The 13,739-nt window shown below is 45.1% G+C and overlaps 3 protein-coding genes across 3 annotated transcripts in view; all 3 read left to right on the top strand.

The window, feature by feature from the left end:
• The window catches only part of CUBN (cubilin), a 729,033-nt gene that overhangs the window by 400,036 nt on the left and 315,258 nt on the right, over positions 1–13,739 (top strand). The window lies entirely within an intron of this gene.
• LOC134927284 (zinc fingers and homeoboxes protein 2-like) lies at positions 5,141–9,484 on the top strand. The gene is made up of 2 exons (XM_063921522.1): positions 5,141–7,730; positions 9,167–9,484. Exon 1 carries the CDS (start codon positions 5,306–5,308, stop codon positions 7,724–7,726), a length of 2,421 nt encoding a protein of 806 aa, XP_063777592.1. The 5' UTR covers positions 5,141–5,305; the 3' UTR covers positions 7,727–7,730; positions 9,167–9,484.
• Positions 12,765–13,739, top strand: part of LOC134928700 (cubilin-like) — a 73,780-nt gene continuing 72,805 nt past the window's right edge. The window contains exon 1 of the mRNA XM_063924717.1: positions 12,765–12,848. Within this exon, the coding sequence (XP_063780787.1) occupies positions 12,765–12,848 (84 nt within the window). The remainder of the gene's footprint in view (positions 12,849–13,739) is intronic.

Genomic DNA, 13,739 nt, shown 5'->3' with positions numbered 1-13,739 from the left:
CCTTTATTTGTGGAATTACGGGATAGCGTCAACTCGCTTAAGCAGTCGTTTGACGACGTGAGGCGGCCGGACAATCAATTAGTGCCTGTCCAGGCGCCTCAAACACCGTCAGGGGCTGTGAAACGCCCTTTGCCTCAGTCGGTCGACACAGACCCAGACACAGGCACTGATTCCAGTGGTGACGGTGACGAATCAACCGTATTTTCCAGTAGGGCCACACGTTATATGATTTTGGCAATGAAGGAGGCGTTACATTTAGCTGATACTACAGGTACCACTAAACAGGGTATTATGTGGGGTGTGAAAAAACTACCTATAGTTTTTCCTGAATCAGAAGAATTAAATGACGTGTGTGATGAAGCGTGGGTTGCCCCTGATAAAAAGCTGATAATTTCAAAGAAATTATTGGCATTATACCCTTTCCCGCCAGAGGTTAGGGAGCGCTGGGAAACACCTCCTAGGGTGGACAAGGCGCTAACACGCTTATCTAAACAAGTGGCGTTACCCTCTCCTGAGACGGCCGCACTTAAAGATCCATCAGATAGGAGGATGGAAAATATCCAAAAAAGTATATACACACATGCAGGTGTTATACTACGACCAGCTATAGCGACTGCCTGGATGTGCAGTGCTGGGGTAGTTTGGTCAGAGTCCCTGATTGAAAATATTGATACCCTGGACAGGGACAATATTTTACTGTCGTTAGAACAAATAAAGGATGCATTTCTTTATATGCGTGATGCACAGAGGGATATCTGCACACTGGCATCACGGGTAAGTGCTATGTCCATTTCGGCCAGAAGAGCTTTATGGACGCGACAGTGGACAGGCGATGCGGATTCAAAACGGCATATGGAAGTTTTGCCGTATAAAGGGGAGGAGTTATTTGGAGTCGGTCTATCAGATTTGGTGGCCACGGCTACAGCCGGGAAATCCACCTTTCTACCTCAAGTCACTCCCCAACAGAAAAAGGCACCGACTTTTCAACCGCAGCCCTTTCGTTCCTTTAAAAATAAGAGAGCAAAGGGCTATTCATATCTGCCACGAGGCAGAGGTCGAGGGAAGAGACAGCAACAGGCAGCTCCTTCCCAGGAACAGAAGCCCTCCCCGGCTTCTACAAAAGCCTCAGCATGACGCTGGGGCTTCTCAAGCGGACTCGGGGACGGTGGGCGGTCGTCTCAAAAATTACAGCGCGCAGTGGGCTCACTCGCAGGTAGATCCCTGGATCCTGCAGATAATATCTCAGGGGTACAGGTTGGAATTAGAGACAGATCCACCTCGCCGTTTCCTGAAGTCTGCTTTACCAACGTCCCCCTCCGAAAGGGAGACGGTTTTGGAAGCCATTCACAAGCTGTACTCTCAGCAGGTGATAGTCAAGGTACCTCTTCTACAACAAGGGAAGGGGTATTATTCCACTCTATTTGTGGTACCGAAGCCGGATGGCTCGGTAAGGCCTATTCTAAATCTGAAGTCCTTGAACCTGTACATAAAGAAGTTCAAGTTCAAGATGGAGTCACTCAGAGCAGTGATAGCGAACCTGGAAGAAGGGGACTTTATGGTATCCTTGGACATCAAGGATGCGTATCTCCACGTTCCAATTTACCCCTCACACCAGGGGTACCTCAGGTTCGTTGTACAAAACTGTCACTATCAGTTTCAGACGCTGCCGTTTGGTTTGTCCACGGCACCTCGGGTCTTTACAAAGGTAATGGCCGAGATGATGATTCTTCTTCGAAGAAAAGGCGTATTAATTATCCCATACTTGGACGATCTCCTAATAAGGGCAAGGTCCAGAGAACAGCTAGAGATGGGATTAGCACTATCTCAAGAGGTGCTAAAGCAGCACGGATGGATTCTGAATATTCCAAAATCCCAATTAATGCCGACAACTCGTCTGCTGTTCCTAGGGATGATTCTGGACACGGTTCAGAAAAAGGTTTTTCTTCCCGAGGAAAAAGCCAAGGAGTTATCCGACCTGGTCAGGAACCTCCTAAAACCAGGAAAGGTGTCTGTACATCAATGCACAAGAGTCCTGGGAAAAATGGTGGCTTCTTACGAAGCAATTCCATTCGGCAGATTCCATGCAAGAATTTTCCAAAGGGATCTGTTGGACAAATGGTCAGGGTCGCATCTTCAGATGCACCTGCGGATAACCCTGTCTCCAAGGACAAGGGTATCTCTTCTGTGGTGGTTGCAGAGTGCTCATCTATTGGAGGGCCGCAGATTCGGCATACAGGATTGGATCCTGGTGACCACGGACGCCAGCCTGAGAGGCTGGGGAGCAGTCACACAAGGAAGAAACTTCCAGGGAGTGTGGTCGAGCCTGGAAAAGTCTCTTCACATAAACATTCTGGAACTAAGAGCAATCTACAATGCTCTAAGCCAGGCGGAACCTCTGCTTCAAGGAAGACCGGTGTTGATCCAGTCGGACAACATCACGGCAGTCGCCCATGTAAACAGACAGGGCGGCACAAGAAGCAGGAGTGCAATGGCAGAAGCTGCCAGGATCCTTCGCTGGGCGGAGAATCACGTGATAGCACTGTCAGCAGTGTTCATCCCGGGCGTGGACAACTGGGAAGCAGACTTCCTCAGCAGACACGATCTTCACCCGGGAGAGTGGGGACTTCATCCAGAAGTTTTCCACATGCTAATAAACCGTTGGGAAAGACCAATGGTGGACATGATGGCGTCTCGCCTCAACAAAAAACTGGACTGGTATTGCGCCAGGTCAAGAGATCCGCAGGCAATAGCTGTGGACGCGCTGGTAACACCTTGGGTGTACCAGTCGGTGTATGTGTTTCCTCCTCTGCCTCTCATACCAAAGGTATTGAGAATCATACGGCAAAGCGGAGTAAGAACGATACTAGTGGCTCCGGACTGGCCAAGAAGGTCTTGGTACCCGGAACTTCAAGAGATGGTCACGGACGATCCGTGGCCTCTACCTCTGAGAAGGGACCTGCTTCAACAGGGTCCCTGCCTCTTTCAAGACTTACCGCGGCTGCGTTTGACGGCATGGCGGTTGAACGCCAGATCCTAAAAGGAAAAGGCATTCCAGAAGAAGTCATTCCTACCTTGATTAAGGCAAGAAAGGAAGTCACCGCGAAGCATTATCACCGCATTTGGCGGAAATATGTTGCGTGGTGCGAGGATCGGAGTGCTCCGACGGAGGAATTTCAACTGGGTCGTTTCCTACATTTCCTGCAATCAGGATTGTCTATGGGTCTCAAATTGGGATCTATTAAGGTTCAAATTTCGGCCCTGTCAATATTCTTCCAAAAAGAATTGGCCTCAGTCCCTGAGGTCCAGACTTTTGTCAAAGGAGTACTGCATATACAGCCTCCTGTGGTGCCTCCGGTGGCACCGTGGGATCTAAATGTAGTTTTAGATTTTCCTCAAATCCCATTGGTTTGAACCACTAAAAAATGTGGATTTGAAATATCTCACATGGAAAGTGACTATGTTACTGGCCCTGGCTTCCGCCAGGAGAGTATCTGAACTGGCGGCTTTATCTTATAAAAGCCCTTATTTAATTTTCCATTCGGATAGGGCAGAGCTGCGGACGCGTCCGCATTTTCTCCCTAAGGTGGTATCAGCGTTTCACCTGAACCAGCCTATTGTAGTGCCTGCGGCTACAAGCGACTTGGAGGACTCCAAGTTGTTGGACGTTGTCAGAGCTTTAAAAATATACATTTCAAGGACGGCTGGAGTCAGAAAATCTGACTCGCTGTTTATACTGTATGCACCCAACAAGTTGGGTGCGCCTGCTTCTAAGCAGTCGATTGCTCGTTGGATTTGTAACACAATTCAACTTGCACATTCTGTGGCAGGCCTGCCACAGCCTAAATCTGTTAAGGCCCATTCCACAAGGAAGGTGGGCTCATCTTGGGCGGCTGCCCGAGGGGTCTCGGCATTACAACTCTGCCGAGCAGCTACGTGGTCAGGGGAGAACACGTTTGTAAAATTCTACAAATTTGATACCCTGGCAAAAGAGGACCTGGAGTTCTCTCATTCGGTGCTGCAGAGTCATCCGCACTCTCCCGCCCGTTTGGGAGCTTTGGTATAATCCCCATGGTCCTTTCAGGAACCCCAGCATCCACTAGGACGATAGAGAAAATAAGAATTTACTTACCGATAATTCTATTTCTCGGGAGTCCGTAGTGGATGCTGGGCGCCCATCCCAAGTGCGGATTATCTGCAGTACTTGTACATAGTTATTGTTAACTAATTCGGGTTATTGTTTAGGGAGCCATCTTTCAGAGGCTCCTCTGTTATCATACTGTTAACTGGGTTTAGATCACAAGTTGTACGGTGTGATTGGTGTGGCTGGTATGAGTCTTACCCGGGATTCAAAATCCTCCCTTATTGTGTACGCTCGTCCGGGCACAGTACCTAACTGGAGTCTGGAGGAGGGTCATAGGGGGAGGAGCCAGTGCACACCACCTGATCTGGAAAAGCTTTACTTTTTGTGCCCTGTCTCCTGCGGAGCCGCTATTCCCCATGGTCCTTTCAGGAACCCCAGCATCCACTACGGACTCCGAGAAATAGAATTATCGGTAAGTAAATTCTTATTATTTATAGCATCTGGTTTCATTTTACCCTGAAAGGCCTTGTGTATCTGCTTAGAACACTGCAAGCTTGGGCCCAGATTTATCAAGCCTTGGAGAGTGATAAATTGAACAGTGATAAAGTACCAACCAATCGGCTCCTAATGGTCATGTTACAGGCTGTGTTTGAAAAATGACAGTTAGGAGCTGATTGGTTGGTACTTTATCACTGTGCCTCTACAAGACTTGATAAATATGGGCCTTAGTCCCATGCAAACTAAGAATGTGACCTGCGCCTGAATGAAACCTACAGATGCACTTTTTTAAGATCTTAAGATGTCGTAAAATGTTATTCCATATACAGGAACAACTTGTCTTTTATATTCAGTTACTAGTATCTGCAGATGAACCAACAGTATTGTGAATAGGTTGCAAGATACAAAGAGGGCAATTTAATTATCTGCAATGCTGGCGATTTTATCTTTTTTTAATTATCCTATAAATTTAATTGTGAGCAATTGAACTGCAACCATAGCGTCTTGGTTTGTATGGATTTCACTAAATTTCTGTTTTTTATTTTTCTGTTCCTGCAGGTGTGTTGAGCAATTGCTAACCCTATGCGGAGTCGGGAGAGCCTCCAAAATTCAACCTGGATGATCTGTGGCATTTAACCTCTCCACTGTTTACAAACACTTACTTTTTTTTTTTTTGGACTAATTATTTGGATTCATTTGCTGCTAGACATCTAGCAACCTGTCAACATGGCCAGTAAAAGAAAGTCTACGACACCGTGCATGGTACGGGCCAGTGAGGTTGTGGACCAGGATGACCAAGACATTGACGTTTTAGGCGGTGGTGATGCTCCTGCCGCATCAAGCACAGAGACGAAGAATGACTGGGCTGCCGATAAAGAGAAGGCCGTTGAGGACTCTGAAGCGGTGGAGGAGAAACCACCCCCTGAAACTCAATCTAAAAAGCTCCAAGGTGGCTACGAATGCAAATACTGTCCTTACGTAACACAGAATCTCAACGAGTTTACAGAACACGTGGACATGCAGCACCCAAACGTCATTCTCAACCCCCTCTACGTTTGTGCTGAATGTAATTTTACAACCAAAAAATATGATTCTTTGTCTGAGCACAATTCAAATTTCCACCCGGGAGAGAGCAACTTCAAATTAAAGCTGATGAAACGCAATAATCAAACCATTTTAGAACAATCAATAGAGAGTGGCGCAGATGTGTCAAGCACCCACGAGAACATGGACACTGATGACATGTCCGGAATTTCCATAAGCAAAATGCCCATCATGAAACTGGGAAGAGGCCGTTCGGATGTGAAAAAGAGGAGGGCTGAGGAGTCCTTCCTTGATAACCAGTTTGGAATTAACACTTCTCTCCCAGATACGAATGGAATTTCTAATGATTCTTTAACTCATGTCATGCCATCTGTTCAACTTCCACCCAACATTAACCTCCTCCCAAAAATCCCGGTACCCCTGAACAGCAACAAGTATAATTCGGCTCTTGACACAAACGCAACCTTGATCAGTTCCTTTAATAAGTTTCCTTACCCAACACAGGCAGAGCTGTCTTGGTTGACTGCGGCCTCTAAACATCCTGAGGAACAAATAAGAATTTGGTTTGCTACCCAAAGACTGAAACATGGCATAAGCTGGTCTCCAGAAGAGGTAGAAGAAGCAAGGAAGAAAATGTTCAATGGGACTATACAGTCTGTTCCACAAACTTTCACTGTCGTCCCGGGCCCGTTGACAACTACAGCTAAAATTGGACAGCCTATTATACAGACCGCTTTGCCGTGCCAAATTCTTGGCCAGACTGGGCTGGTCTTCACTCAAGTGACAAACACCCCTACGGTGACGGTCCCTTCAGTCCATTCGTTTTCCAGCAATGCTACCAGTGCCCCTAGTCCAACCCTGAAGCGCGCCTTACAAAGTCCACACGAGGCTACAGAGTCGAAACGTCAAAGCACTGGACAGACGCCATCACCATCCACCCCCAAAATGAATGTGCTCTCCAGCTCTCGGCATGAGCGGAAAAAGACCAACGAGCAAATATCTCTTCTGAAAGCAAGCTTTGTACTTAGCCAATTCCCTGACGATGCAGAAGTTTACAGGTTAATAGATGCTACTGGGCTGTCCAGGAGTGAAATAAAGAAGTGGTTCAGTGATCATAGGTATAGAAGCCAGAGAGGTATTGTTCATATTACCAGTGAAACTATCGCTAGAGACCGTCTGTCGTCCAGAACTCGACGCCCTTACCATTATAGAGAGTTGGCAAATGCCAAAGTTACATCGATTACAAACGAGCAGCTTGAGTGTCTTGAAAACAGTTTTCAGAAGAGCTCCTTTCCAACTCAAGCTGAAATGGACCAGTTACGAGGAGATACGAAGTTATCAAGAAGAGAGATAGACTTGTGGTTTTCAGATAGAAGGAAGATTAGGGATTCCATGGAGCAAGCCGTTTTGGATTCAATGGGCTCAGAGACCATAAACGATGGACTTGTCAACGGCACAGCTGCCCAGTCTGGTAACTTATCCAGTTCTTGGTCTCCACCTTCAACAGAGTGCAAGACTAAACAGGAGCAGCTCCATCTGTTAAAAAGTACTTTTGCCAAGACACAGTGGCCGTCGCCACAGGAATATGACCAGCTAGCCGCACGAACCGGGCTCGTTAGGACGGAAATAGTAAAGTGGTTCAAGGATAACAGATGTGTCCTCCGGACTGGAAGTTTAAGGTGGATGGATCAATACCGGAAACAATATGAACGTGCCCTAGAAGAGAGGAGGAAGTTCGTAAAGATGGTGGCCGCCACAAAAATGGGTAGAGACATTCTTACATGTTATTTCCAGGAGTACAACCAGTTACACGAGGAAGACATTGAATTGCTTGTGAATAAGTCTAAAATGGGTTCAGATCAAATTAAGGAGTATTTTGCAGAAATGCATGAACAAGCGGCTTTAAATCAGCTGGAGAATGTCGATCAAGATGATAAGCTTGATACAGAGAATGAGTCAAAGGACTGGAACAAGTCTTCTCCTGGAGATGAGGAAGCCATGTCTGATGGTGCTGATAGCGGTAGCCAGACTGGACAGGACACCCAAGATGAGACGGCCGATTATGAATTTGAAAGTGCACCTAAAGACGACTTGTGCGTCTAACCAGGTAATGGTGGCTCAGAGTAGCTCCAGTCAAGGATTTACGTTGTTGTTGTTCTGTATTGTTCTTGTTATATTAAAAAAATAATCATTGGCAGGAAGTGTCCGTTTGGAGGTGTTAACAGGGTGATTATGGGGAGGGGTTGGGGAAACGCAGGCGTGCCATGGCAGTTTTTGGGACTGTGGATCTGCTGATGGCTGCGAGCTCGCATGTGTACACAGTTGAGGTTTTTGATGGTTCCGGTGACCGTCTCTTTTTTTAATTTCTTGGCAGCAGCCTCACTTGCTGACATTAGCAGCTCTGTAGCCTAGAGATTCGCAATTACATTTGCATACAAACATGAATTAGTCCCACAAAAACATGCAAATGCTGCAGCCATCTGGATTTGTAATGAGCCCACCACCGGCGGCTTCGTGAGTCCCAGCGCCTGTGTAGAAAGATGCAATGTCGGTCACAGATCAGTCCATTATCGATCTTCAGAATAGCCCAGTGTTCGTGCAATATGGCCTCAGGAAGTAAGGCGCAGGAGGCACTGTTACTACATACAAGGTCACACATACAAGCTGAGATATGCCTCTAAAACGGTTATGACGCACCTGCGTTTTTGGCGCCTCTTCCTGTAACTGTCCCCAAGCGGTCCCTGACTGTCAATTACTTTGCAAATAAACCCTCCCTGCGACCACAGCCGCATGACCATTCCGCCACATGCTCAGTGCGACTCGGACGTATGCGCAATCGAGTGATGAACTACAAAAACATTGGGTTGCGTAAATCTCTGAATCGGGCCCTATACCCCATTATGTAAGGAGGTCCCCTCCCATTGCCACCACTAGTACATCACAGGTGGGGAGGCATTTGATATGCTGGCATACCGACAACTATTCTCCCTCTTGGGGGGTCCACGACACCCCTGGAGGGAGGAAAAAATAGCGTGGCGCGCACTGCTCTATTGCGCTCGCCCCGCTGTCAGCATGCCAGCGGTCAGGACCCCGGCGCTGGGATCCCGTCAGCCGGCATAACGTAGTAGACCCCACAGGTGTTGTGTTTTGAAATGGATTATTGGAAACATGTGAGCAAGACCCTCTGCGCTCTCTGCCTGCTAGCAACAAGTACTGTTTTATTACTGTGTTTTGCAATTGTAAAGCACAACAGAATATTCTAGCGCAGTGGTTCTCAAACTCTATCCTCAGGACCCCACACAGGTCATGTTTTCCAGGTCACCTGACAACTGCACCGTGTATCACTAACTGTCTCATTTTAAAAATCCCATAGTGGACCTGGAAAACATGAACTGTGGGGTCCGGAGGATGGAGTTTGAGAACCTGTGCTCTAGCGCTATATAAACATTAATAGATGGGTTGTCTCAGCATCACTTTTTAGTGTTTAAAAATAATAATTTCTATGTTCAGTGTATTAACTGGTTCCCCCCCTCTCCTTTTCAGATCTAAGGACTTTCAGAAAGCATGGATTCCTTTCCATTTGAAGATAATATAGAGATATATTTTCCTACTGTTAATATCAAAATGTGCTGGTTTTGTGCTCAGCCAAGATGGCCCAATGCACTAGTCTTGGATTCTAAAACTGAAAAGTTCTTTAATTGCCAAAGAACTAAATCCTATGAGACTTTGTACATTTTCCAGCCCATTTATTCTGTACTGGAACAGTTTCAAGTATCGGAGATGCATTGAATACCTGTGTTTTTGTTTGGCAAATTCATTTTTCTTTTAATTAAATTTTACATTGTTTAGAATTAGTAACCACTAAGTTGTCTGAATTGTTTTCCCTTTAGTTGAGTGTGTGTATATATAGAACATATATTTTACCTTTAGTGGTACAGCTATGTGACTATGGGACCACTGCCCTTTTGGGATCAGGTTGGACCTTGGCCACTGCGGAAATAGTGGAGTAAGGGAAGGGAAATTAGAATTCAGATCAAATATGTGTACGAAGGAGGACAGAAGGCCTCAGGGTTTTGATGTTATCCTAAGTGGACAGAGTCTTAATGGATATTAAAACTGAGGTTTCCCCCGGTGTCTTTAGGTTACCCGAATATGGCGAATCGAAAGGGTTGCTGAGGATGTGCATAAAATAGGATTTTTTTTTTTCTAATTTCTCGTATTTTATTTTTATTTTGTTTAATTATGTTTTGGTATGTATAAATGTATCTAAAAGCCGTGAGCACAACTAAAATTGTTTTGGGTTTTTTATTTTTTTTATTTTTGGTTAGGTATAGTTTATATATATATATATATATATATATAGTACCACTATTCTGTGAGTGCACTTCCCGATTTTTTTTTTTTTTTTTTTCCTCCTGTTCGCCCCCCAATCTCCCGAACGTACATGGTGGAATAATACATAGTTGTTTTGGAAAACATACTCATTTCAATACACTGCACAAATACGCTAGGATGTTTAAATAAATCTAAACTTCTTAAAAAACAAGATCATTTAAATTAAAGCATTTTTTTATTGTTTTATTCAGTGCTAGTTACATACACCCTTCCCCCCCTTTTTTTTTTTTGTACAATTTCATAAATTACTGATTTTGGACACGCAAGTTTATTTTAATTTTTCTTTTCTTTTTTTAACTGTTTTTACATGGTTAAGATAAATAGGAAAATTTGGAATTTATAAAACGCCTACGTGTTTGGTATATTATTTCTTCTGCCCTGTTGTATAAATCTGCTAATTTACAGTTGATAGAATGCATTTTTATACCAGCTCCAGAGATGCTGCAATAGTTTCATTTAAAAAAAAAAAAACTTTTTTTTTTTAGTTGCATGAAACTTTTTTTTTTTCTCGTTAAAAAATCATAGCCATGTTTTTAACGCTTCGCAACGGAGTGTTTTCACCCCCCTGTTCTGAGCCTATTTTGTGTTTTTTTGTGGGGGTTTTTTTGTGTTTTTTTTGTATTTAACATTTAGAATTTTCCAAAAATCCTTTGATTTCGTTATACCTCCTCACACTGTAAATGAATTGTACTCAAATATGGGATAAAAACTTTTTTTCCTATTGAAACGGCAAGAAAATAATCTGAAATAAAACTATTTTTGTTTATATTACTACCAAAAATAAATATTTTGTGGTTCTCGATTTAGCATTGATCCACATTTTCAAAACTGCAAAAAGCAGGCATCTACGCCAAGGTTTATAAATGCACGCTTAAAGGCGCTAGCGCAGTGTGTGTGTGTGTTTTCTGACTTGGGGTATCCTATTAGCCCCGATAATTTTTTAGCTGGAAAAAATGATACTTTTTTCACGAATTTAGCACGATGGTGAGTCTTGGGCTACTGTATTAAGGCCCCTTTCTTTAAAATTTTTTTGCATCAGAAAAGAAATTCAGTTTGCGGACGATAACACATGTGAACTGGGATATGTCCCTGGCGGCCGGGATCCCGTGGTCTAGATGCTAACCTCCGGGATTCCGACCCTGGGCGTTACAGCCCTAACCAGTGCTGGGTGCTTGTAGGACCTACTCATCAGCTTTCCACCAGCGGCATTTACAGATGGGACTAGATTTAAGTTTAAAAAAAACAACGTACAGCCTTGCAACCTGTACTAAATCTCCTTTCTTTCCAATAAGAGTTCTTTTGTGGTGGGGTTTCCTTCTGCTCCCCCTTATTTACCAGGATGTCACATACAGATAGGGCTTCTCCAATCACCATTAGCAGCTCTCGCTGAAAGTCTTAGAGCAGGAGTGGGGAACCTCAGGCCCGCGGGCCGTATAAGGCCCGCAGAGCCACTTGATCCGGCCTGGCTCACCTAACTGAGGGAGATACTGGGCGCCCGCTGAGATTTTGTTACAAGCAGGCGCACGGCTTCTTTACCTCAGCAGCTGCCGGAGGCAGGAGTACACTTTGTGTGTGTGTAAGTGGTGCTAATAGGGGGCATATCTAATAGGGCATATTTAATGGGGCATAACTAGTGACTGGGGGCATATCTACTGGGGCATAACTGACTGGGGACATAACTACTGGGGGCATATCTACTGGGGCACAACTACTGGGGACAGGCTAATTTTTTAGTTGATAATGTTTGTATGGCCCCCGAAGGATTTTATAGATATCCAAATGTCCCTTGGTAGAAAAAAGGTTCCCCACCCGTCTTAGAGCAATGGTGTCTAAAAATCTTGGTGTACCGTTGTTTAGTTTAGAATTCCCATATAAAGAGTATGCTAACACTGCAATATACTGTAGGGTAGTAATCCTACAGCCTGCTCTCCCTTACAGTGAACAGGTCTTTACTAGGCTATAGGTGAGTATGGTTTCCCTTGTTGTGTTGGATGTCCTGCGTCTGGCCCTGGGTATAGGTAAAATAAATCTAAATCTTCAAACTTAGTTTTGGATATATTTATACATATTAAATGACCACTCGGTGCCAATTTTTGTCAACCTAACCATATTTATTTTTGGACATTTTTTCGTCATTGCAAAGGTAGTCTGTGTCCGAAGGTTTTCCTACTGGTATTGGAAAAGTAACTGAAATACCTTATACAGAGTGTGTGTGGCCTGTGTACACTCTTTCAAAGCAGCACCATCCTTCCACAAGTCATTGATCTGCCACCTGGTTGAAGGTGGTAGAAAGTGCACTATCTCAGGCATCGCTGCAGACTATCCCACAAGTGCTGGATTGGTGCCAGCGAGGAAGTTATGGCACGTGGATAACTCCAGCATCATATTAATCATTGACTGGACAGCTGCTGTGTGGGCATGGTATGGTCATTGTAGAAGATGCCCCATAAGAAAAGACATAATGGAAGATGGTCACTTGGTACCATTAAATAGTGATAAGCATTAACCTAACCTTCACAGAGAATTCATGCACCAAAACAGTGCCAAGTAACCTTTCTCTTCAACATTATGGACTTAGTTTGGGAATAATTGATGGTGCGCTTCTCTTGGTGCCATGTGTACTTGTGCAGAACATTTATGACCTGTACAATGGTCTTCTGCCGTAACTCAGTAGAGAATTGCCTGTGCTCTTTCCACTGCTGAACTTGCAGACGGAGTGTGTGTGGAGCCGTTTCAGCGCTTTAACATGACAGATATCCTACTCGATGCGGTTACTTGTCTACCAACCGGTACTTATTACAGCTTTGTACACGGGGCTGTAATAAAGAAGGTACAGTGAGGCTGGTTGGCGTCGAGACCAAAACTTGGACTGGAGGGTTCCTGCAGAAATGGCTAAATTGTGTAGGCTGTCCCTGTGCTGGCAGCTTCCGTGGTGTGCATCACTTGTACAAGGAATGGCCTACAGGTCTGAGTCTATAGATTCCTGCAAGTGTCATACCCCTCAAGCCATCACCGGTCAGCAGACTTCCCTAACTGCCCCTGAATCTTGCATGCCAATCATGCCTCGCACACATGCCATCTGACTTTTCTACATGCACTTTATATGCCCATCAGTTCCTAATGCTTGCCCCTTACGATCTCATGCCTACCCAACCACCCATTATGACAGTCATACCTCCCCCACTTTACAACTGGACCACGCAGATTTCTGTGGCCCAGAGGAGGGAGAGCACACTGCTCATCCTCCTACGGTGTGTTGTGTAACACCACCTCCCCCCATCCCCCCCCCCCCCCCTGCGTATTGCGCAGCGGAGCGCCTGGACTATGGCACTTGCCTGCTCCCAGCCTGTCTAATCTCTGGATTGTCTGCAGCTGCAACCCACTTTTTAAAGAGACACGTGTTGTCCACCTCTGTCTTATCATTTATTTATATAGTTCCACAAGGGTTCCGCAGTGCCTAACAAATGAGCAAAATATGAAAACCATGCAGAAAATATACATGGTTTATGAACATTGGTGTATTAGCGGTCATACCACTGAAATGTGCTGCAGGCTGGCAGAAACTATTGTACAAAGTAGATGACCGTAAGAGAAGGATAAGCACGTGCGGGAAAAGGGCCCTGCTCGTGATCTTACATTCTAAAGGGGAGGGGCAGACAGACGGGTGACACAGATGGGGTAGACAGCGTGGAACAGAGGGTTAGGATGAGATTTGGCTGGG

This window comes from Pseudophryne corroboree, chromosome 5 (genome assembly GCF_028390025.1).
Source record: "Pseudophryne corroboree isolate aPseCor3 chromosome 5, aPseCor3.hap2, whole genome shotgun sequence".
Lineage (NCBI taxonomy): Eukaryota > Metazoa > Chordata > Amphibia > Anura > Myobatrachidae > Pseudophryne > Pseudophryne corroboree.
This window is presented reverse-complemented; position numbering and strand designations above follow the sequence as displayed.

What these genes read in the sequence shown, in the direction of transcription:
- LOC134927284 (XM_063921522.1), top strand. Translation starts at nt 5,306, where the DNA reads ATGGCCAGTAAAAGAAAGTCTACGACACCGTGCATGGTACGGGCCAGT.